The 24,806-nt window shown below is 42.7% G+C and overlaps 1 protein-coding gene across 2 annotated transcripts; it reads left to right on the top strand.

Moving 5' to 3' along the window:
* Positions 1-653: 653 nt before the first annotated feature.
* On the top strand, positions 654-23,558 carry LOC138248880 (zinc finger protein 616-like). Of its 2 annotated transcripts, none has more exons than XM_069202857.1 (3): positions 654-784; positions 6,406-6,478; positions 17,925-23,558. In XM_069202857.1, exon 3 carries the CDS (start codon positions 18,688-18,690, stop codon positions 20,524-20,526), a length of 1,839 nt encoding a protein of 612 aa, XP_069058958.1. In that variant the 5' UTR covers positions 654-784; positions 6,406-6,478; positions 17,925-18,687; the 3' UTR covers positions 20,527-23,558. The 2 variants fall into 2 exon arrangements, with proteins under 2 accessions (XP_069058958.1, XP_069058959.1); XM_069202858.1 differs by having other exon boundaries at positions 661-986.
* The last annotated feature ends 1,248 nt before the right edge of the window (positions 23,559-24,806 follow it).

Here is a 24,806-nt window from a genome sequence, read left to right on the forward strand (position 1 = left end):
GTCACATATTTGAAGGTGCTCTCATTCATAATGAACAAAAAGGAAATTCAGTGCTAATAAACTATTTGTCTAGGATCACACAATTTGTTAAGCAGGGTTGCTGCACTGGCCCCCGATTTCCCAGTTTCACACTGCGATTCATCCACAAGATGAGCATCTGTTTCTCATATCAAAGATTAATGCTTTGTCCTTAATTCAGCACCATGTGACTGCCTAGAGAGGCTCGGGCAGACAGGGCCTCATCAGAAGAGGAAGCCCAGCCTTTGGCCTCTATAAAACTAAATAAAAACAAATACAACAGCAGAAAGCTCACAGGTCCTCCCTGCCCAGCTCACAGTGTTTGTAATAACCATCACATTAGCCCCTGGCAGGCTGTGCAGAAGCTCAGGCTCTGTCAGCAAACCAGTGTCAAGCATGATGGCTGCTTTTGTTAGTTGTATCTGCAACAACTTCCAAGAAGGTATCATTAGAAGGAAACAACGTTATTGTTTCTACAATACTTAAGGCAAATGTTATGTGTGTGTACATTTATTACAGAAAGATAAGGCCAGTGATATCCCAAAAAGATGATGTATTTTTTATAATCTATTAGCCTCGTTGTGTCTTTCAGTGACCCTCAGCCCCGTGACTTCCTCTTCCGGGTCAGCGAGGGCAGAGGCAGCACCAGCGGTGAGTGACGTCACCTACGGCTCCAGCAGCTCCAGGGGTGGGAGGATCCTGTGTCTGTGCGGAGACCCCCTCAGGCCTGGGACTGAGATCTTCCCCCTCCCCGGGCTCTGTGGAGGTAGGAGCCCGACTGTCCACACCTCTTCTCCCACTGTCCACACCTCTGCTCTCACTGTCCACACCTCTGCTCTCACTGTCCACACCTCTTCTCCCACTGTCCACACCTCTTCTCCCACTGTCTCACCTCTCCTCTCCCACCACCTTCTGAGAACAGACGCCCCCTCAGGCCTCGGACTGTCTGTGAGCAGGTGTCTCTGGAGGTAGGAGTCTGACTGTCCCCCTCCCCCTGTCCCGTGTCTCCCCTCCATGTCTCACTCCTCGGCCCAGAGAGACCCCCTCTCAGCTTGGCCTCCCTGAGGAGGCTCCTGGGGGCAGAGAGTGAGGCCTCAGCTCCCCTCCTGGTGGAGGGAAGGGGCTGCCGTGGTCTGAAGAGCTGCCTGGGCCTCGGTCCTGCTTCAGTACCTGCTGTGTCTCCCCCTGACCCGCCCCCCACGCATCAGGGGTTCTCAGCTGCCAAGTTTTCAGTTTCCTTAAGTCTGACATTTCAACATCTTAAGTGCGACACTTTTTACTGTGAGGTGAAGAAAGCAAATATTGCCTTGTAATGAGACTAATTATAACAAGCATTTGCAAAGCCAATAGGTGTCGCCTATCTGAGAGCTGTCGCCTGTCAGTGTTTTTTAGACATGTTGCGCAGCAGCATGCACTACTGTGCAGCATGGCTTAAAGGGGAAAAAATAGCGCTATGACGTGACCTGGGATAAGCTGCAGGTCTCAAAGGTTTATGCCTGCCATGTGCACTTAAGTGATTAATACATGTTAGAAAAGGATACCTCTTTGTATGAGAAAAAAACAACACTGTCGTGTAAGCAAGCTTCTCAGAACAGGCAACACCAGCAGATAATTGCAAACTAAATGATGTCTTAAATGATATTTGATGATGTTAAAGTTAAACTACCCATTTAAGCAGTGAGTTACCTGTGGCACAATTCTTTCTGAATTTACTAACAGGAAAGTGTATTTCTTGGGCTTGATCTCAATAAAATAGAAAAGGTTGAAAGAGCGGCGCTGCCTGGATTTGAGAAAGGGAAGGGCCTGTTGTTTGAAAAGTTATCTGTATTAGTTTGTTTTCCTCAATATTGATTTGTCCTAAATCTAAACATTTGGGTGGAATAAAAGGCTCACACCCTTTAATCGCTGCAGAGCACCGCACAAAAGAATTGAAATGCACATACACACACACCCAGAAATTATGGGAATGTCACAGATAAGGAAATGAAAACCTGGCAGCTATGCAGACCCGGAGTGTGCACAGAAACTCCCCTCATCCTGCTGCTGAATGGGTGCAGGCAAGGCAGGGTCTTATCTGTCCCAGGGTTGTCATTATTTATTTAATAAAAAGGCGACGCAATGAACATTGCATCATTCCTAAAAAATAAGTAACTCAAATTTAGTCAAGTTCGTTGACCTTCAATTATTTCAATTCCAGAACTAATGAGACGAGTTCTTCTCAACTGGTCGTTCAGTAAAAGGAGTGATTGAGCCCGTGTGTCACTTAAGCACTTTACATACATGAAAGCAAGAGGCTGCTCTGTGTGAGGCTTTGCTTGTTTTATGCTGTCACCAGTCTCTGCGCACTCAGGCTTTAGCGTTCAGTTCAAAGACCCATCAACATCTGGATAGCCAAATACTGGTAACACTTCACAACCTCAACGTGAACGTCATTGATCTTCCAGCAGAAGTTTTTTTTCATTTTTTTCATTACTCTTTTTTTTTTTCTTTAGAAGTCTGCTATCAATCAAAGAAATTTGTAGAGCACGCTACTCACCCGTGAGGGTCTCAAGGCGCTGTAGGGGGGGAAATGGAGGGGGGGCAGGGAGGGTCACTGGTCGAACAGCCAAGTCTTGAGGTTCTTTCTAAAGACCAGTAGGTGTTTGGTTTTGCGAAGGTCGGTGGGGAGGGAGTTCCAGGTTTTGGGGGCGAGATAGGAGAAAGACCTGCCTCCTGTGGTGGCGTGCTGGATAAGGGGGACTGTGGCTAGGGCGAGTTCGGCTGATCGGAGGTTGCATGTGGGAGTGTGGAAGTTTACCCTTTCATTGAGGTAGGTTGGGCCGGTGTTGTGGAGGGATTTGTGTGCATGGATGAGGATCTTAAATGTGATTCTCTTGTCTATGGGAAGCCAGTGAAGGGATTTGAGGTGTGGTGAGATTGGTTCGTGGCGGGGGAGGCCAAGTACGAGGCACGCGGCTGTGTTCTGGATTCTTTGGAGTTCGCGTTTCAGTTTGACTGTGGTGCCGGCGTAGAGAGCGTTGCCATAGTCCAGTCTGCTGCTGATGAGTGCATGGGTGAATGTCTTTCTGGTTTCTGGGGGGATCCATTTGACGTATTTTTTTTGAGTGCGGAGTGTGTGGAAGCAGGAGGAGGTGAGAGCATTGATTTGCTGTGTCATGGAGAGGGAGGGGTCGAGGATGATGCCGAGGTTGCGGGGGTGGGTACGGGGCCTAGGGCGGTGGGCCACCAGGAGTCATCCCATGTGGTTTTGTTGGGGCTGAATCTGTGCTATCATCCTTAAGGACAGTTAAAATATACCTGAGCCGTGCTGGTGTTCTCACCCCCTAGGATGTGTTTTTATTTATGAAGTGCATTGATGAGGCGCTAAGTGCAGATATGTTTTTCTTTGCTATTGGTACCCAGGACAATGCAGTCTGAGTACCACTTTTTTGGTACATTGCTAACGACGCATGCCTCTATGGGTGACACACTGTCACACGTGGCACTGGATCAATTTTGCTGAGAGCGGCTCGGAGGAGCCTTTAAATACACAAACAGCAAGTACTGGGTCTGGCGTCTCGTGGATCCTGGCACCTTCTATTGTTTTCCAGCCCCTGAAACTAGTGATGTAGGCGTAAACAGTGAGCTGCTAATAGACATAAGGACCCCCCACTCCCTCCTGTGCCCCTTGAACCTGGGTCCAGGGGGTTCATTACACTCTTGCAGCTCAGGTAAGGCCATCCGCAGTACTGAAGATATGCCGTTGGGTGACACTGTGCCACTTATTCTTGGGGACGGGAACTCTCTCCACACAAGATCACTCCTTTTAATCGCTGCATAGCACCTTACAAAATAATTGAAATGCACATACAGACACACCCATACCATTTGGGAACGTCACAGATAAGGTAATGAAAACCTGGCAGCTAGACTGACCCCGGACTGTGCACCGATACTCCCCTCACCCTGCTGCTAAATGGAGCTGAGGGTGCAGGCAAAGCAGGGTCTTATCTGTTCCAGGGTGGCATTGTAGTAGCACTTATATAGAGCTTTCTAATCCCCGGTGCAAAGCACGTTTTTAAAACCGTAGCACCCTTTCCCTGTGGCTGAGCTATGGATTGAACTGCAAGTATTTATGGGTAGTGTTTTGATGGACATAAGGGCCAGAGCTATATATTGAACTTGTTTGTCATTGCAACTATGCATGGATTTGAGGCAAAAATGGATGATAATAAGCCTTGGGTGCCAGTGTTTGAATGGGTACAAACTGTGTGAGTGAAGTATAGTGTGTGCAGCGATTGTTTTGGTGTTCTACTTGTATGCAGAGTCTGCTCAAATCAGGACAGAGCAGGTGTGCGGCTCTGTCTGTGCACCAAAATAGTGGAAAAGTGAGAGAAAAGATGTGCTCATGCCTGCATGTGGGTACCTACCAGTTTTAGCTTGGTCTGTATTGGAGGTGAGCATAGGAAGTGCCCAGACATGAGATGATACCACGCTTGGGGCAGGTACAGTCTTTAGTTATCTACATCATGGGTGGCCATAAACATTTTTACAGAGACAACAATAATGGCTTTCAGCAGTGGCAGCTTCTGCATTAGAGAATTGAGGTTCCACCCTTTTGATTTTCAGGTCTGAATTTTTTCCATCTATTCTTACACATAATACATACCTTCCCTCAGAGAATCATCGGGCAGCCGGATAATTATGGGATGTCCATTGTGTGTGTGTATGGGAATCTTTCTGATAGAGATTATCTTTTTACTTTCTTGATTGTCAGAGAGAGGCTTCAAGAGTGACCCCAGGATGCAGACGAAATTCATTCTCAAAGGGCTTTGGCATGAGGCAGTCAGACCCCATGTCACTCAGACAGTGAGAAACCTCGGTTCTGCAGCAGTCCCTCTACAATGTTTAATAGATGACAGATTACTCACTTTGCCTTTGTTGTGGTGCAACATTCATGGCCATCAGAAACACCCACTAAATGCTTCAGGTGTCTTGGAAAAACGTATTATTGAGCATTTTTACACAGGAAATGATGCCAGTAGCACTTTCAGTGACTAGATTGATATAATGCTGCTGTTCTGAAGTAGTGCAATCAAACAGCACCACCCCCTGGAAGGTTGCAGCTGGTTTAATTTTATAATAAAATAAGTGAAACTTTTTGAGACATTGCTGTTATTGCATTAACTAACATGTACTGTTTTGGTTGTGTTTGCAGGCCTCGATAGAGAACAATCACCAAGCAGCACTATGCAGTGCATGTTACACTTGCTTATTTCCTATACTGGCTGGGTGGAGATACATGGCTGCACAATAGTACTTTTTGTGGCAGAAATCTCAACACACTAGACAAACCTTCTTTTAGGAGATTGGGGTTAAATGCTTTTTTTGCTCACTCGCTGCATTTCACCTTTTTTTTTTTCTGTCCTGCCACTTTCAGATTTCACCAGCTACCTCTGGTCTGCAAAGTGACTCAGGGCTACAGTGACGTGGGAGTAAAGTCGTATTACTCCACTGCCATATCTCGGATCTATCGCCTGTATCTGTACAAGGTCACATGCTTATCTGTCTCCAGAGAAAGAAAATACTACTCATGGCCCTTATAGCTGACCATTTTGCGCTCGCTCCTCCCAAGATGCTAGGATGGTCTCGTTCGTTCAGATTTATAGATGAAATAAAATGCCAGGTGCAACCAAATTGTAACAAGCAACAACGGGCAAGCAATGACGAGAAGGAAACAACAGTGACGGGAGGAAGCAATGTTTTTTTTAAAAAGTACCTGAATCCGACCCTGAGCCATCGAAGGGCACCAATAAAGCAACTAACCAGTACTTTGTCCGTGCTCCATCGAAGGGGCAAACACACGAGGAAGAAAGTGAAACCGGCAGGCGCAGACCAATGAGAAGCAAGGAAAGGAAACAAACAAAAGATTTTGCAAGGGAATCTCACGCAAAGCTTAGAAATGATGCAGGGGAGCAGCTTGAGAGGTGATGGAGATGCACATTGGTAGATGTTGGCCACAAACAACCTTTCATCAAACATTGAAAACTCCAATACGTGGCTTCAGACCAAAGCCTAGAGTGCTTTTGTCTCAACAGCCCAGGGGTCTGAGATAGATACAGAGGCAGACAGACAGACTAGGCCAGATGCAAAGGCAGGCAGATCCACACTCTCTTAAACACATTCACACGCACGCTTTAGAAACACAGACTGTGCGTGGAACAGAGGATCTTGGGGGGAAAAAAGGGGGCGTGGAATGTTGTTTTCTTTTAGTTCATTGACACAGGCCAACTATACAAGGCTCTCGGGATAATTCAATGTTTCATTGTCCTCCTTTTATCAAACATGATGAAGTGCTTTAGAAAGTCTGTAAAGATCTCACAGAATCTTTTCTTCTGTTTCCCTTAGGCTTCGGCCCTGCAGGCTCCTTCTAGCTCCAGAGAGCAGCTGCAGCTCCACCTCAAGGGTCCTCAGGTTAAAGGTCAGTGTCACTTTAACCCAGATAAAATGAAAAAAAAAATCAAATTATTGGGTAGCCGTTTCTTCTCGTTGACAGCTGTTATTCCCGGCTATATCATTTCCAGCTGTGTTATGCTTTCTATGTATTCTTGTATTTCTTTCTCTTTATTTATTTCTCCGTTTTTTTAACCTTTACACTCCTTTCTCTCACCCTCACATTCAAGAATAAGGCCCTTAGTTATGCCTTCAAGACTTGCTTCTAAACGAAATAAAGCCACAGATGATTTTCGGGCTCAATCTGTAAGCAGGATTCTGTAATGCACAATTGTCATGATTTCACCCCAGGTATCCTCCAAGGGCTCCTTTGCAGCCTCTATGCCTGTCTTCTCCTCAATGTGTTCCTTCCCCGGACTCCCCCTCTTTGCATCTTGACAGCCACGGTCCTTCTATGAACCATGGTGGGGCCTCAGTGTTGCCAGGTGGAGTGCAGGTGTCCATCTCTGTGGTTTGTATTTCGAGGTTTGCCTCGTGGCTCTCTGGTCCTCCTCCCTCCAACACAGCCCCTCTGTTTCGATTCCTTCTGTCTGTCATCCGTGCTGTAGCTGCTCGTCGTGTTCCCTGTGCAGCAAGGTATCCTCCTCTGTGAGCCAACTCCTTGTTTGTGGTCCTCCTCTTCCCAGGTCTTGGGGTCAAAGGCTGTCAGCATGAGAGAACCGCTTACAGTTTTTTGGTGGCTTTTCCTCTCTAAGTCTTTCCTCCCTATTGCTCTTTCTGTTTTGTAAGTTTTTTCCCTTCTTTCCCTATGTGCCAGTGTTTCTTCTCTTTCTACATATTCCTCTGTTCTTTCTTTGCACGTCCTCGTCCACTCTCAGTATGCTGGGGGCGCCGTAGGCACTGCTCCTCCTTAGGTAAGTAAAGTACTCCCATCCGCGGCGGGGTTGACAATAGCTTATTTTTATCTAATGACCAAACCTGCTAAATCATACATTGTTCTGGTAGCTCTCTGTAGCCAAAAATACAACACTGTACTTTACTCTCCAGCCTACTAGCAAGAAGTAATTAAAACCACATGTTGAAAAGCTTAACACATATTCAACCCACAAGCTGAAGGCTAGTTTTGCATCTGTTTTGCTCTTGACAGAGAAAAACATTAAATAAATAAATAGGCATTTTCATTAACACTGAGACTGATGACTACATATTTCAGACCCTGAGCACACTACAAATGGTTTACACTGCCTGGGCACCTATGTACTTTTCTTCCTGCAAGGCTAGGCCAAGCGTTCATTGACAACAAATAACTGCCCACAGCTCAGCATGCCTCTGGGCGACAATTTTTTTTCTTCTAAATTACTATACTTTCTTCTATAGGCTCCTTATACTTAAAAATAAGATGCTCTGCTTCACTATTCACATTTTTAATAATTAAACCCCAAATTCATTCTGAAACCACACTTTAAATCACCAAGAGGCTTAATGTCAAAAGCAAAGCCTGAGGTGCACTTATACATTTTTTATAAGTGACAGTCATGTCTTACCACCAGTTATGGTCTCTTAGACAACACGTACACTCCGTCAGCCAGGCGGCAGAATTTTTGGTGCTGGACTTCGTTTTCTCTCTGGCAATGCCAAGTCTTCAAGGAATCAGGCCAGAGGACACTTTGACAGAGAGGCTGTCAGCTAGGGGTCATTTGTCTCTATGTGGATGCTGTGCTCCGAATGTGCCACCAGGGCACTTATATCTGGAAGCTAATTAGTTTCCCAACAAATTCAGAATCTTACTTTGATCTAGTTGCTATCAGAGGCATCTCATACACTCCCCAACCCAGTACAATCTTCTCAAAAGCACAGAGTGAGGAGCTTGAATGCCCATAATATGTGCACCCCAATAATCTGGCCTTTTACGGGAATTTGGACCATCTGTTCATGCAGGCTGCAAGGGAGTATTACATCAGACAACATACTAGAATAAAATAAGCATTGGGAAAGCCAGTGGTTCTCGCTTTTGGGACCCATTGGCTTTGAAAGTGTCTTTTGGTGATGCTATACAGCTGTTGCGGTGCAACATGACCAGAAACAAAGTCTGTCATTTGTTCGGTGTCATTGCTTTGCTGCTTGTCGTTACATGCCTACTGACTGATACCGGGGGCATTTTGTTTTACCTATCCAAAATGCCTCAAGAAAACGAAATAATAAATACGAATAGCACAAAAGTGATTTTACTAGGCAGGGGCTTCAGCAAGTCCTGCCAAACCCTACACCAAAAAAACAAAAACAAATCCAGGATTGCAGGTGAGAAGGAAGCAACGGAGTGAATGGGGAGTGGAAAAGCAGAGCACAAGGGAAAGCAACACACTTCAGAAAGCAAGGCATCGCATGGATCTTAAGGTAGTTTGAGGGAGACAACAGCAAAGAAAGTTGGGGGGGTACATTGGAGAACGCTGAAGGTCACATAGACCCTTATGAAGTGCTTAAGCAAAAAAAAGTAGTTTCTAAAAGCCTAAAAGTGAGCCTTAGAAGGGCAGAAGCCAGCTAATCAGAAACATGGAGAAGGGACCATGCTCCAGGGGAGGGACAAACTCAAGATGGACAAGCTGGAACAACAAAAGTTAGCAAATTAGAAGCCAACAATGAGTCAAAATGAATCCAACCACCAGTAAACAGCGAGTGGGCTATAAACCGAATAGGTTCTTGGTAAGTCCGCAATAGTTCTTTTTGGCTGAACCAAAAAAAAAAAAACAGCCTTTTTTTTTATAACACTTCAACAAGGCAAAATTACATTTCTATCAAAATGTTTTTTGTTATAAAGTTATAAATATAATTTTATTTGATTCAAGCTACATTTTTTATTGCATACTTTAAATTGCCTTTATACAAGTAGCATGCATAAAATAAACTTTGTACCACCAACCAGGCATAAAATAAATTGTGCAGAGCTATGCTAGCTGTCATAGATAAGCTGAACATATATTTTGACTAAATGATACAAGGTTTTCCACTGGTGTGTTATATGAACCCCTTTTCAGTTTATGCTGTTTTTGCTTCACAAGCTGCATATATTATTGACTACATATTTCAATTCTTTTCAGAGTCCATCCCTCTGCATCTGTGGACCAAATACAATAATATATCCCACAAGTAAATGATACATGGGTCCTTGTTTAGGGTTTGGCGGATGCAGTATACTGTCACCAACATGGCATATCTTCTTTCAGCAGTAGTACAAGTGCATTATAGTCTGTAGCACTTTTAAAAACTTGGTGAATGGGATACCCTCCATGTTTTTGATTCAATATCCAATCCACCAAACTCTAAATAAAGCCCGTTACCTTGAATCCGGTATTGTGAAATTTTATTTTTTCGGACATATTACTTTAGAAAATTGACACGCGCATTTGGGACATGGGTATCTGTTTGAGGGTAACCCCACAGGAGTAAAAACAAATGGAGTCCTTTTCGCTGGAAATATTGCTAGCCAGAGCCAACAGTCTTTGATGTTCACGCAGTTGTAGTATCTACTGAAAATACTCCATTAAAGAACATTTACTAATCTTGTCTTTGGAGTTAGAGTGTATTCATACTTTTATCACACTCAGTCATTCAACACCTCCCTCCTATGGTTGATGTGTATGAAATACTGTGTAGATCACAGAGTTTCTGGCACACCTACACTAAACCAGAGCTCCAGTAGTATGTTCCCCGACTTTTGTATTGAGAAGTGACCACGGCCCATATGTAAATTTATAAGGACAGTGGTTCCGTTGGGGCGAAATTGCGTACATTTCAAATAATCCCTTTTGTCCTTACCACAAGAGGAAGTGTATCTCTCTCTAAGTTTCTTTACATAAACACATGGTTAAGAACACATACTGGGCACATGGCACGTTGCTTTTGTGTATTCATCACAGTTACATCAAATACATGACACAGACCACACATGGGTCTCGTTTTACGTTCCTTGGGTTTATTCTGTACAACCGTATAGAGATTGCACTAAAAAATCAGGAAAGGCAACCCAGAGCCATCGGGGGGGGAGGGGGAGCTGTCCGAGCGAGAGACAGAATACTCCCAGGGATAAAGACCAAAATAATCTCTTGATTTGTCAGATTTTCGGAGAGGGCGGAGGGATTTAAACCAGTGGATTTCTTGATAACCCGCCTCTTCCTGATAGAGCTCGAAAATGTTTCCTTCTGTTTTTTATGGAAAAGGTAAAGAGGGCGATGATTAAGAAGCCTCCTCCGGTGGCCCCTCTGAAGCTGGTGACAGCTTGATCCCCATCTAACAGGACCAAGAGCTTATTCTTCATAAGACTAGGTCAAAAGGGAAGACACTATCTGACTTACCTAGAAAAATGGTCTCCCGCATTATAACCACCCACCCCCTCCAGGGTCAGAAATAACAAAACAGGAAGTCCATTCCCGTCTACTGAAGGGCCAGTGACATTGGTCCCAGAGCAGGAATTGGGACAGGGATGCTAAGGTAACATTTTCTGATCCCAGAAAAAGAATAGCAGGTGAGATCCGATATTGGACCTCGTGGGGCTCTCCACAGAGGTCTACCTGTAATGCAGGGAAAAACAAACAGAACACGTTGCTCAAGCTCTGGTGAGCCAAGAGCTCTTTCGGGGCCTCACCGGGGGAGTCAGGCCATGGTCCTTCCTGCAGCGAGGTGTGGATGCCCCACAAACAATAGTACCTTTTCCAGTGTCGCCGCGGGTCCTTGAGAATAATGGAAGTATAGAGGAGGTAAGAATCCAGAAGTGTTCATTGGGAGATAATAGTAGCAAGATGAGGTTTGGGATGAGTAAAGGAGAGATGGAGTATGGGAAGAGTCTGTAGAAAGAGATTGGGGAGATCATAGTAGTAATATTGAGAAACGCAACTATCATAGTAACCTGTTCTCATCTGTTCGCTTCAGATGTGAATGATAAGTGACAGCAGCATGCGTACGGGAGCTGTCTACGGCTCCAGTCATGTTATGCGGTGCTGCTTGCAGAGCCGACTTGCAACTGCAGTTCTGCCAGCATGGGAGAGCTATTGGACAAACTTTTCCAGATCCAGCCTTCCTCCTGGGATATTCAGAAAGTGAAGAATTTAAAAGTAGACTTTGTATCACTGGAAAAGTGTTACATAAGGGGAGTAACTTGTTCACTTATGCACAATTTATTTGGCAGGAAGGATAGATTGAAACTACTCTCAGATACACAAGGAACACTGGAGAACGGGTGATCACTGAAATGTGGGCACCCCTCTAATAGCTCTTGGGATGATATAGACATTGCCTGGCCACTGTCTTAGCCAATGAACATACAGACATTATACACTTTGACATGCCACCCAATTCTCATTTCCCTCTCTAGGATTTGGTTCTTGTCCTGAAAATGATTATTTTTTACAAACATCTATGTTGTGTTTTATTTTCATTGTAACATTATTTTTTACCAAGCTATGAACATGATCAAGTGAAATGTACTGATTGTCTTGCTGTGCCATAGGACTTAAGCCACAACTCACTGACCAAAGCAAACAAGGTCAAACATTATGTGTAGTTGCTTATGTTACTATTCACGCCTCTAATGCTAGCATTGTAGCCTTCAGTGCTGGCTGCTGTTTTTCCGAGTTGTGTATCTGCACTTGCGGCTTCCTTCATCATTATGTTCATCAGCTCTCCTAGAGGCCTGGTGTTCATGCGGTTACAAGCCGTTCTCAAAGAGGTCTAAATCATTTGCTTTCTTATTTATATTTATTATTTATAAAATTGAAATTTCTTACCCCGGTCTGAGGCCTTCACACTTGCATCCATGGTGACCAGACTTGTCATGCAGAGATTTGTGTATAAAGTATTGTTCACAGTTTAAAATCGTATGTATAGATAGGTGGATTAATGCCCCAGGGTAGTGTGGTCAGTGTTCACGTTTTTGTTTCAGAAGTTGTAATTCAAGTGGAATAGCTCCTCCCCATAGTGTACTCGCAAAATGAGCTCCAAGTCACCAGAGTCTTACGATACTAAAACATTTATTTATAAAATGCACTGGTATCCGAAGACCACCTGAAATTTCCTCCCAGCCCCAGGTGTGTGCCAAAACACACAATGTGAGCATCTTTTACAAAAGGACACAGCCGGTACTGTAGCTATCAGCTGATTCTAGAATGAGCAATACACCTTTGTTCTGTTAATCCCATTTTAAAAACTGTGCCATGGACACTGCAAGACATTTACAAAACAAGGATGTAAATGCTACTTCTCTGCTTGTCAATTGATCTGCCAAGAGACACAACCATTATTTGCACACCTGCTGTAAAAATATGAGCACAACAAATATACATACATGGGTTACCTCATTTAGTAATGCAGACTAGTTATTGCATGCACAACACAGGTAAACTGGATGCCCTGAGAAACAAATTGCTCTCAATCCTCACCCTGTACCAAGCCCATCCTCTGCCACTAGATTTAGAAGTCCCATCCATCATAAGTGATGACTGATACAGCCATTGTTGCTGTTGTTTTTATATTTTTTTATTAACAAATGTGTTTTATTTGCATTTCAAAACAAATATAACATAACAGTTGAACAAATAAACAATTGCACAGATATTTGCATGGTCCCAAATCCCACGCCCTAGTGGGAAAATAATAGTTCCACTCAGTTCAGTATGGAGAATCTGTATTGCCATGAGTCAGGGGGGAGGGTGTCAAGGAGTCCAGCACCATCTTAGCGTTCCATAATCTCCATTAGCACGGCTCAGTCCCTGTCTCTACTCTGGGCCCAGCTGGTCGCCATGCTGTCGGGTATCATTAGTTCTCGACATTCCAACTGCCCCAAATTTCCTTGAACATCCTCTTCTTTCGAATAATAGCTTTTCCTTGGCAAGGGTATATGTTCACTTCCGGTTCCCAGTTCCACAGCCATGGCTTAGTTGTGTCCCCCATAGCCATGCTGTCTCCCTTCTTGCCAGCACGAAGCCCAAGCTAACCAGCATTTTACTTGTAAGAGAAGACATCCGAGTTCTGCCATATCCCCAGCAAGCCTAGAGCTGCCTGTCTGTCAATGCGCTTTCCAGCCTCTTGGTAATTCCCTCCTCGAAAGGGTGTATCTTGGGACAAGCCCATTTGGCATGTATGAATGTACCCTCCTAGATGCAGGTACACAGGCACGTGTTGTCACTGGCCCTGACTATTTTGTGCAGGAATGACTTTGTATAATAGATTTTCTATAGTTTTTTCAGCTGAATAAGCTGAAGACGCACCTGTGTCGCTACTGCATGCTAGTTCCCTTACGTCAGTCTGTAAAGTGCCAGATGTGAGGGATGTTGCCTTCATGGTCATGTGGCCGTTCAGCAACCTCTTCTCCAACACTGATTCCTCTTTAGTTTCCTCCCTCAGTGATATCTGTGCTTTCAGTGCGTAGTGCAGTTGGAACTATTTAAATAACTGGGTGGGCGCCATCTCATACTCTGTCACAGTTTTGTGCCCAGCAACAATAGGGTCTTTGGAATCAATCTCCTCTTCTATTTAATTTCCCTTAGTGATCCATGCCATGTAGTTACCACTGTCACTGGGGGGGTCAGCCGAAAGCTCTCCACCGTACAGTGTAAGCCACTACTTCCCAGATAGACAATCCAGTTGGAATGTGGGATCATCCAGTGGTATGTTTGACCATTTGTTGTCAACACTGTTCTGTGCTACTTAGTAGCATTTACATATGTTAAGTAGTGCTAAACCCCCATCGTAGGTGGACCGCTGTAGTGTTTGCAGTGCTATTCGTTGTGGGACGTCTAGCTAGAGCAGGGGTCTCAGGATCCTAGCTATCGCAAGGAAGAAAATGTTGGACTAGGCATATGGGCTGTTCTGCAGTGTAAAGGTGAGTCCCGGCAGCGCTGTCAATTTAAATATTGTTGCCCTTCTCAACAACAGCAGAGCCCTTCAGTGTTTCACATCTTTGTCTAGCCTATTAACATGTGGGATCATGCTATTCTCATAGTGGGTATCTTTTTTTTTTTTTTTAGATCCACAGTCCCAGGTGTTTAAATTGATTGGTGGCAACCTTTAACGGCATGGGGAGGCGGCCCTCCACTTCCCAGCTGCCCACTGGAATTATCTGGGAACTCTCCCAGTTTATCTCAAGGCCGGAGAAGTTCCCGGAATTAGTGCAGGTCTCACCTATCCACGAAAAAGATTTGTCTGTGTGGGCTAGGCACAATAGAATATCATCCGCTTAGGAGGATAGCCATTCCGCTCATGTGTGATCCGATCTCCAGTCTCAGATTCGGATGTCTACCCAAATCCATGCCGCCAGCGCCTCTATTGCTGAGGCAAATAGCATTGATGAGAGGGGGGAGCCCTGCCTTTCTTTTCTAAGAGAGAAGACCAACCATTGACTCTGAGCTGCACCGTAGGGTTAGTATAGAGCAACCTGACCCATTAAAAAAAGTTGGGGCCAAATCCCATCTTCCTCACAATGCCGAATAAGAAGGGCCATTCCACTGAATCAAACGCCTTATTGGTGTCCAGTGAGGCTCCCGCCAACAGAGCCCTAGCTCTTCTGCTGCAGCAGTGTTGTCATAAAGACATCAAAGGTTAAGTTTGGTCGATCAATGTGGCATAAGCTCATTCTGGCCTGGGTGTATCAAATCCAAGATTACCCCTCTTAATCGGTTTGCCAGCACTTTAACCAGTATTTTGGTATCTGAATTAAGCAGAGATATAAGCATATAGAAGTCCCAACTGTCTGAGAGTTTCAAAGCCTTGGGTATAAAGACAGTGGTTGCTGTGCACATATTGTCAGGGAGCGCCCCTCTGTCGATGCAGCTATTGGTAATATTTACATTTTAAGAACAGATTGTACATTTAAATGGCCTGCATCTTGCTTAGTATGCAGTCATTACCACACTACCTGAAATGACCTATTACAGAGCATTTTTGCTATGTGTTGGTATGTTTTGTACAGCTAAGAATAATATCACTTTCTGTTACAAAATGTTTTATTTTAGCATTGTTGCAAAGCATTTAATTTGTGCTAGTTTTATTAAAACAAAATAGAAATCTATTTAATGCTTTTTTGCTCGAACGTATAATTCATTTAGGGAGTAGACTTAAGAACATTTCTGTAGCATTTTGCCACTTGGGTAAGTTTATGGTGTAAATAACTATTGTGTAATTAACTCCACACCCCAGCAGTATGGTGCAGGGTGTGGACACATCTAATTAATGACTGCCATAGGACTAGGAGCAGGGAATAGTGTCATAGCAAAACTAGCGCATAATGGGTATTATATGTTTCTAGGGTTTTGTACAGTGTGGCATAAAGCAATTAAACTGTCTTTTAATGCAGAGTATAATGAATGTGTCATTGCATTGTTTTCCAGTTGAGGGTTCTTGTATCCGAACCTAAAAACATGTCTGCCACTCGATGCTCATTGCAGCACTGCTATTTTTACATTTCCTTTTTATGTGTCTGACCCAAAGTTATTTTGTTACTAAATCACTGCCTGTTGCCGTCTGCCCTGTTGTGGTCTGTCTCAGAGTATGCCTTGGAGGGTTGCATCTTGAATCACACATCACCCCGTGCATTTTAGGTTACGTTTGGTTTGTGGTTTGAGATGGTTGTGTCGGTGCTGCTGGGTCTGCAGGTTACTATTCAAATGTAGTATGCTGCCCTTTGGTTTGTATGGTGCTCAGTGTCTGTGTTGTCATTGTGGTTAGTTGTTTTCAGATTCATACCTCCTCTCGCTCGCTGCTGCAGTTTTTGTGAGTAACAATAAATAGTTGGAGGTTGAGTTAGGAGAAGTCCGTAGTCACCAATAGATTTTCGATGCTGATAGTTTTAGTTGCACTGAATGCACCAGTTAGAAAATGCTTCGTTCCCTTAAAGTACTTAATGTTTTTTTTTTTTTTTTTTTTTACAAATTCTGAGTTTGGTTTGATGATCTCTAAGCTCCTAATTTCTGGTGCCATGACAGATTCTTTTGTATTCTGCTTTACTGATCTATAAATACTAACAACACGCATAGTATGAAGTGGTTGATCTACCAAACCAACAATTCATCAATTATAGCCTAATAAATGCTTACAAAGTGTAATAGTTCTAAATCGGTTGCACACATTGTCTACGAGGGTACTCTATAGAAAGACTCACAAGTAGATAATCAAGCTCTGTTGTGTTTCGGGAAAGCAACATTTCTTAGACATACATCACAATACACAGCATTTTGTATCATCTTCCCAAGTGCTTATTAAGCGTAGGGTAATTTCCTCTGCTCTGCATATGAATTGTCTCAGCAACATTTCAGTGAGCAACAACTTTAAGCCACTTGCTGAGCCTTACCAATCTAACCAGTGCGTGGCTCTTCTATCTGATAGCAGGGTAAATACAGAATTGTTGTCTCTTTAAACACCTTTTATCTCACGGTAGGGTGCTAGTAATCAGCAGGACTACAATTTGTGGATACAAGTCTGCTGTGTGATTTCCATACCTGATACAGACATATCTTATGTAACTACATGGAAGCCAAGTAGACTGTGTGTCATTTTAAATCTGGCTTTTCCAGAACTTGTTTTAACTTGTGCATATGTCCTGTGGAAGTCAGCTTCAGTTAGTCCTACACATCTTATTGGGTCTGATTAGCCGATCTGGTTGCTACCTGTCTGATCGGAACATCATATGTATCGCACCAAAATCTAATGGCACCCCATATGCCTGACAGCAGTTTGTTTAAGACTGTGGACTATTTTGTCAGAAATTTGCACATTCCAAGTTAGTTGCCTAGGGCAAGGTTGCAAACACCAAGAACTGCCCTCTCTAAACTATTTGTGTTGTGTCTAATAAGCACACAATATTGAACACGTGGCCAATCTCTGTGCATCCGGCCGGAAACATTAACACACTGAAATGTGGCCGCCCCTCTAATAGCTCTTGGGATGATATAGACATTGCCAGGCCACTGTCTCAGCCAATGAACATACAGACATTATACACTTTGACATGCCACCCAATTCCCGTTTCCCTCTCTAGGATTTGGTTCTTGTCCTGAAAATGATTCTTTTTTTCAAACGGCTATGTTGTGTTTTATTTTCATTGTAACATTATTCTTTACTAAGCTATGAACATGATCAAGTGAAATGTACTGATTGTCTTGCTGTGCTATAGGACTTAAGCCACAACTCACTGACCAAAGCAAACAAGGTCAAACATTATGTGTGGTTGCTTATGTTACTATTCACATGAACTTGGACTCTGGCACACACTGGGCTGTTTCTTTTTGAAGCAGGATCAGTGATGATTTCCATAAGAATGCTTATTGTCTATAGTGGCACAGCGAGCTAAAACATGGAATGAATTGCTACCTAGAGTAATTAACAGTGCCTGAGCTTTATTCAAGTGTTCATTTTTTTAAACGTTTTATCAGAGATGGGGTACACTTTGCTGCCTGTAGATTATGAAATTACAAGTATTTCTGTATCCACAGAGAGGATATTCCTGAACACATAATAAAATGAAGAAAATATGACAATCCTGGAAGGCTGTCCATTACTGAAGAAGAACCAGAAGTGATGTCAAACAGCAATTCAAAACAGAACAATTCAGTAGGAGACAGATAATCTCATACATGAACAGACAAATGCTGCAAGAACATCAAGTGCAGCTCAGCGGCTTCAAGAGGCTGAGGACATCCTTGATGCTGGACTTTAAACATCCAAGTAAATTAAAATCGCAAAAATTACACTGGCGCAACACATCAATTATTAAAACATGCTAGATCCCACCCTTTATCTTAAAAAGAGAAATAGGTATACAAAACATGAATTGTGAAGCAGAAATCTGAAAGTTCGAAGAAAGAAGTGTTCGGCTGATTGCAATGCAGAAAATTATTCTAGAATATAAAGACTTGGTAATGACTTTTGTTCTTTGTGGGTGTATTTCATAAATATTTGTACTTGAAAATTCTAAATGCAGGTTGAAGACACAGCCTCTCATAGAAAGAACATACATATGTTATCAGTCTTGCAGTAATTTCTCTAACTATTCAACATTATTATTAAGAACAGATACACTGCAAACACCACACATATTTGGTGAATATTAAAATATAGTTAGTGGTAATTAACAACAAACACAGAAGAAATAACATAAAAGTTATGTGTTTGTGAGCAGTTTTAATCACTCATCATCCCTACATTGTCACCAGTAACAACTCAACTGAAAACGTATTTAGATGTAATGAATGTAAGATGACTTTCAATGAGTCATTGGCACTGCGGGGCAAAGATCGAACACATACAGCAGAAAATACAGACACATGCAGTGAAAATGGAAAAAGCTGTACTCTATCAGTAAACCTAAAGACCAATCAGCGAAGACACACAGGAGAAAAAACATACACCTGCAGGGAATGTGGAAAGGGCTTTACTTCGGCAGGAAAACTAAGGATCCATCAGCAAACACACACTAGGGGAAAAACACATCCTTGCAGTGACTGTAGCAAACAGTTTACTGATTTATCAAAACTAAAGCTCCATCAGCGAACACACAAAGGGGGAAAACCACACACATGCAGTGAATGTGATAAGGGCTTTACTCGACCATCAGAACTAACCATCCATCTGCGACAGCATACAGGAGAAAAGCCATACACTTGCCAAGAATGTGGAAAGAGCTTTAGTAAATCCTCACATCTAAAGAGCCACCACCTAACGCATACAGTGGAAAAACCATACACATGCAGTGAATGTGGAAAGAGCTTTACTCGTTCTTCAACTGTTAGGATCCACCAGCGAATGCACACAGGAGAAAAACCTTACACTTGCAGTGAATGTGGAAAGAGCTTTAGTAGATCTACTCATCTAAAGAGCCACCAGCTAACACACACAGGGGAAAAACCATACCCATGCAGTGAATGTGGGAAGAGCTATACTCATGCATCAGACCTAACAAAGCATCTTCAACAGCATACCGGAGAAAAACCATACCCCTGCAGTGAATGTGAAAGGAGCTTTACTCGTTTATCAGCTGTAAAGATCCACCAACGTATGCACACAGGGGAAAAACCTTACACTTGCAGTGAATGTGGGAAGAGTTTTAGTAGATCTCCCTATCTAAAGACCCACGAGCTAACACACACAGGGGAAAAACCATACACATGCAGTGAATGTGGAAAGAGCTTTACTCAAGCATCCCACCTAACAATCCATTTGCGTAGGCATACAGGAGAAAAACCATACACTTGTAGTGAATGTGGAAAGAGCTTTAGAAGACCCTCACATCTAAAAAGCCACTATCTGACACACACGGGTGAAAAACCATATACATGCAGTGAATGTGGAAAGAGCTTTACTGAAGCATCACACCTTGCAATCCATCTGCGACGGCATACAGGGGAAAAACCATATACTTGCAGTGAATGTGGAAAGAGCTTTACTGAAGCATCAGACCTAACCATCCACTTGCGATGGCATACAGGAGAAAAGCCATACACTTGCAGTGAATGTGGAAAGAGCTTTAGCACATCTAGAAATCTAAAGAACCACTGGCTAACACACACAGGAGAAAAACCATACAGATGCAGTGAATGTGGAAAGAGCTTTACTGACGCATCAGCTGTAAAGAGCCACCAGCGAATGCACACAGGTGAAAAACCTTACACTTGCAGTGAATGTGGAAAGAGCTTTAGTGCATCTAGAAATCTAAAGAGCCACCAGCTAACACACACAGGGGAAAAACCATACAAATGCAGTGAATGTGGAAAGAGCTTTACTGAAGCATCAGCTGTAAAGGTCCACCAGCGAATGCACACAGGTGAAAAACCTTACACTTGCATTGAATGTGGAAAGAGCTTTAGTTCATCTAGAAATCTAAAGAGCCACCAGCTAACACACACGGGGGAAAAACCATACAGATGCAGCGAATGTGGAAAAAGCTTTACAGAAGCAGCCTCTGTAAAGAAGCACCAGCGCATGCACACAGGGGAAAAACCTTACACTTGCAGTGAATGTGGAAAGAGCTTTAGTACATCTAGAAATCTAAAAAGTCACAGGCTGACACACACAGGCAAAACCATAAAGATGCAGTGAAAGTGGAAAGAACTTTACCGAAGCCTCAACTGTAAAGATCCACCAGTGAATGAACACGGCAAAAACCTCACACTTGCAGTGAATATGGGAAGAGCTTCAGTAGATCCACACATTTAAAGAGCCGCCAGCGAACACACACAGGGGCAAAACCATACATCAGCAGCGAATATAGAACAAGCTTTACTCAAACTATAAAGATCCACTAGCACATGCTCACAGGGAAAACCATACACATGGAGAGAATGTGGAAATGTCTTCACTCAAGCATCCATCTTAACCATCCTTTTGGAAAGGCATGTATGTGAGAAACTATAAACTTGCAGAGAATGTGGAAAGAGCTTTAGTAAATCCACATATTCAAAGAGCCACCATCTAAAACACAGGAAAAAGCGCATGCAAAGAATGTGGAAAGAGCTTTACTCAAGCATCAAACCTAACCATCCGTCTGTGATGGCTTAAAGAAGAGGAAATATACAAGTGGGCCGAACTTTGAAGGAGCTTTAGTAATTCCATGCAACTAAAGTGTCAACAGCTAACGCACAAACGGGAAAAGACACATACATGCAGTGGATGTGTAAGGAGCTTTACTCAAATATCAGTCCCAACCGTTTTTTTCTGAAGGCATACAGAAGAAAAACCATACAAATGCAGTGAAGGTGGAATGGCCTTCGTTAGCTCAGTATACCTAAAATGCCAACACCAATCACACAAAGGATAAACATAAAATATGTAGGATATTTCAGTCATTCATAAACTGTATGACACCCGCAAATCCACAGATATAGTAAATGAGGGAAGAGCTTTTATGATTTATTACACCTAGTGGTCAGTTAGTGAAAACACAAGTGGCAATAACATTCTGTTGTAATGGACATGGAAAGAGTTTAATGCTTTTTTGCAGCTGCATATGCATCAGCAGATATACACCCTGGAATGCTCATGCATACGCATCGAATAGCGTGTGTTTCATTCTGTCATGAAATTGTAAGTTTTATGTCAGAAACACATACAAGAAAATCATTTTGGCTACAGTAAATGTGGGGGCTTCATTTACTTTTCAGCCTGCAGAGTTGTAAGGGTTATGAAGAAGCTTGCCAGTGTCAGATAAGATTCAATTACTGCACTTTCGAGCTTTGGGGAAAGCAATAATATGTTGAAACCACCCCCCTCACTCCCACTGTGGAAATGGCTTTGTGCATGTTGTAGGGAGAGATAACGCTTCTCTCCACTTACTCAATATAATAATAACTTTTGACATTGCTGACCATGGGCCACAGTTTTCTGTTCCTTTCATGGGATGGTGGATGCTGTAATGCATTATGTAAACATTAAGGTCCAGGGATATTTCAATGTATAACCTTTGTTTTTGCAGGATACTATTAGGTAACCATGTATCATGGCCCTCATTTTACATCATGAGGTTTTGATGATATAATAAACCACAAGGCCAAAGGCTATGTGGTTTGTAACGATCACCAGATCCCTTTGATGGGAATATAGGGCAATGCCATAAAAGTTAGCCAGCTTGTATTTGTTATGTTACATGACTTTTGTGACAATCGGGCTGAAAAATGTATTGTTTTTAAATAGGAATGTTTACTAAAAACTAAGTGAAGTCTGCATAAGGGAGAGATTGTTAGTGTTGTTCTCCACATTCATTCAATAAAATAAGAATGGTCAGTTGTTAAATTTCAAGATTAGAATATTGAATCAACAAACCACAGTAGTAAATATCTGTAGACTGAGTTAAGGCTTTCCACTTGCTGATAAAACCCATATTTCACAGGGACCCTTGAAATGTGTCTAGAAGTCCAGGAGGTCAGTATAAGAGCATGTGACAGGATTACCTGCTATGTGTTTTTCTTCTATAAAAGTATAATGTAGTTTGTTTGTTCTGATCTGGAAATTATATATGCTTGCAAAATAGAACAGTACAATATGTTAAGGGCAGGATACATCAATCATATTTATGAATATTTTTTTCTTTTTTTTTCTCGTAATTATGATGTGTAGGGTAACCAGATGACACCATCTCACAAGAACTTTTCAAGTCTTAGAATTTTTTTAACAATCATTTTTATAATGTCTGTTAGTTTCTGTTGAAAAAGAACCATGATTACAATACCTGCAATGCACGAATACATTAAATGAAATCCAGACCTGTCAAGCAGCATCCTCATCACATTGATTCGTCTGATCATCCCCATGGTGTCCCACTGTCTTTAATAGAAAACAAATAATGCAGAATGAATGTTTCACTTACTGTTGGTAATGTTGTCATATCTGTAAACAACAATCCAGTTTAGAACATTTTTCAATACTTTGTGTACAGAGTTCACTTTAGCATAGATATTGACTTCTTTCTACTTTATTGGGCAATACTGATAAAAGGATTTCATGTTAATACATTTTCCCTTATTAAACAGAAATTTTTACTTTCAGCTCTTGGTCTGAGGTTCACACTCGGACAGAAAAATGCTTCTGGGGACATAAACACATTTCTTTTATTTTTTATAAACTCCGGGAGAGACAGTGTGTGCCTCCCAGGTTCAACAGACTGGACTGTAACAAACACACGCTGGATGGGGGAAGTAAATGTCACATGTTATTTATTTATTTATTTTTTATTTTATTTTAGGAAAGCAGAATTTGCTATGGATAATTTATAGCTCTTTCTAAGTATTCTCCTTTGAAAAATGCTAAACGAATTATGGGATTATGCCTCGTTCACCCCATGAATTTCCATTCTAACTTGATACAGTCTACTTTCAGTTGACATTAATTTGCATGCTCCAAACGAGGGCCCAGTAAGGATATCTTGTCAACTGTCTGCCACACTGGAGAGCTTTACTCTCTCTACAGAAGGTGGCTCTGTGGAAGGCCTAATATAATGTATATAGGTTTCTGTTTCATTGTATTTATTTGATTGAGAAAGCTGTTATATTGCAAGTATTTCATGGTGATGAGGCCTTTGAAGCTAATGCTAAACGGAGTCTTAATCATGTAAATAAATAAAACAATATGTATGCTGATGCACAGAATCTAATATATTTTGTATGTTGGAAGGAGGCGTGACTTTCGAGTGGGGAAATCTTAAGTTAGGCGGAGGGGTAAGCAGGGGGTGCCAAAGAGCTGCTGCCCAAGGTGATGACACTGCACTAACCTCCTGCAGCCAGACTCTAAAATCCACCTCCATCCTACAGCTAACATGCTCAAAAACACCAAACAATGGCATTCCTAAATAATGTGGTGTCTCCTGATTCTGGAAAGCAATAAATCTGCTGCCTGGATGGAAAGGTGGGCCTGTCTCAATGTGACTGGTGCATGCTGATGCTGAGGCCAGGGAGGGTACTTGCAGTGGCCGCAGAGCTCAGCAGAGCATGGGATACTTCAAGCCAGTACTGGTGTTGTCACTCATACCGGCTGAGAGGTCTAATGGAGTGAAGAGGCCCATGTAGCAACTCCATTCGGCAGCAATACACCTCCATCGTGTTCCAGCAGAGAAGGAGCCATTATTGAGTGTCCCTCTGCAGAGGCCTGCGCTGGTGATGACCTGATTGGGCCTGGAAGAGCATGTGGGTGGACTGCACAGGCCCCTAGGGCAGTGGCACAGCCCACCATTATCTTCTGGCCTTTATCAACGTGCCCAGTTGAAGGTGGGAGACAAAACACATGCAAACACAGCATAAAAAAAAACAAGGGAGGTCTATGTTATCACTGGGTCCTACAGTGTCCAAGTAAGTTGTGGAGTGACAATTCCACCATGCTAATTGGAGTCCCAATCCTAGCTGCGTAACACAAAACCAGATAGACAACAGTGGATTTGCATCTGTCCACCTCTTGCAAGTGCTAATGAATATAATTACATACCTTATCTGTCAGAATAACAGCGCATTAAAGGTGCATTGCTGGGCCCTGTGTTCACTGCGCTGGGGCTCGAGTAGGAGAAACAGCTGTGGGCCACTGGGATTTATAGCATGCCTATGTGAAAGTGAGATCAAACTGCTGAACCTAACATTGCCACACTCTTAGGGGTTGTGTTTAGCACTAATATCAACTAAGAAACTCAAAGCCTGGTTACTAGTGGGTTGGTTAATTCTGACCCATTTGTAAACACCTGATTACACACGGGTTGGAATTACGAGATGAAAGCTATTTAACATATCCAAATATTATCAGAAGTGTTAAATATCCCAAGCTTCGTTAAATTTCAGCATGCCAACCCTGCTGAAATTTGACAGGAGAAATATGCATGTTATTTGCTGTACCATGAAGATGTT

Source organism: Pleurodeles waltl, chromosome 8 (assembly GCF_031143425.1).
Source record: "Pleurodeles waltl isolate 20211129_DDA chromosome 8, aPleWal1.hap1.20221129, whole genome shotgun sequence".
NCBI lineage: Eukaryota > Metazoa > Chordata > Amphibia > Caudata > Salamandridae > Pleurodeles > Pleurodeles waltl.

What these genes read in the sequence shown, in the direction of transcription:
- LOC138248880 (XM_069202857.1), top strand. Translation starts at nt 18,688, where the DNA reads ATGACTTTCAATGAGTCATTGGCACTGCGGGGCAAAGATCGAACACAT.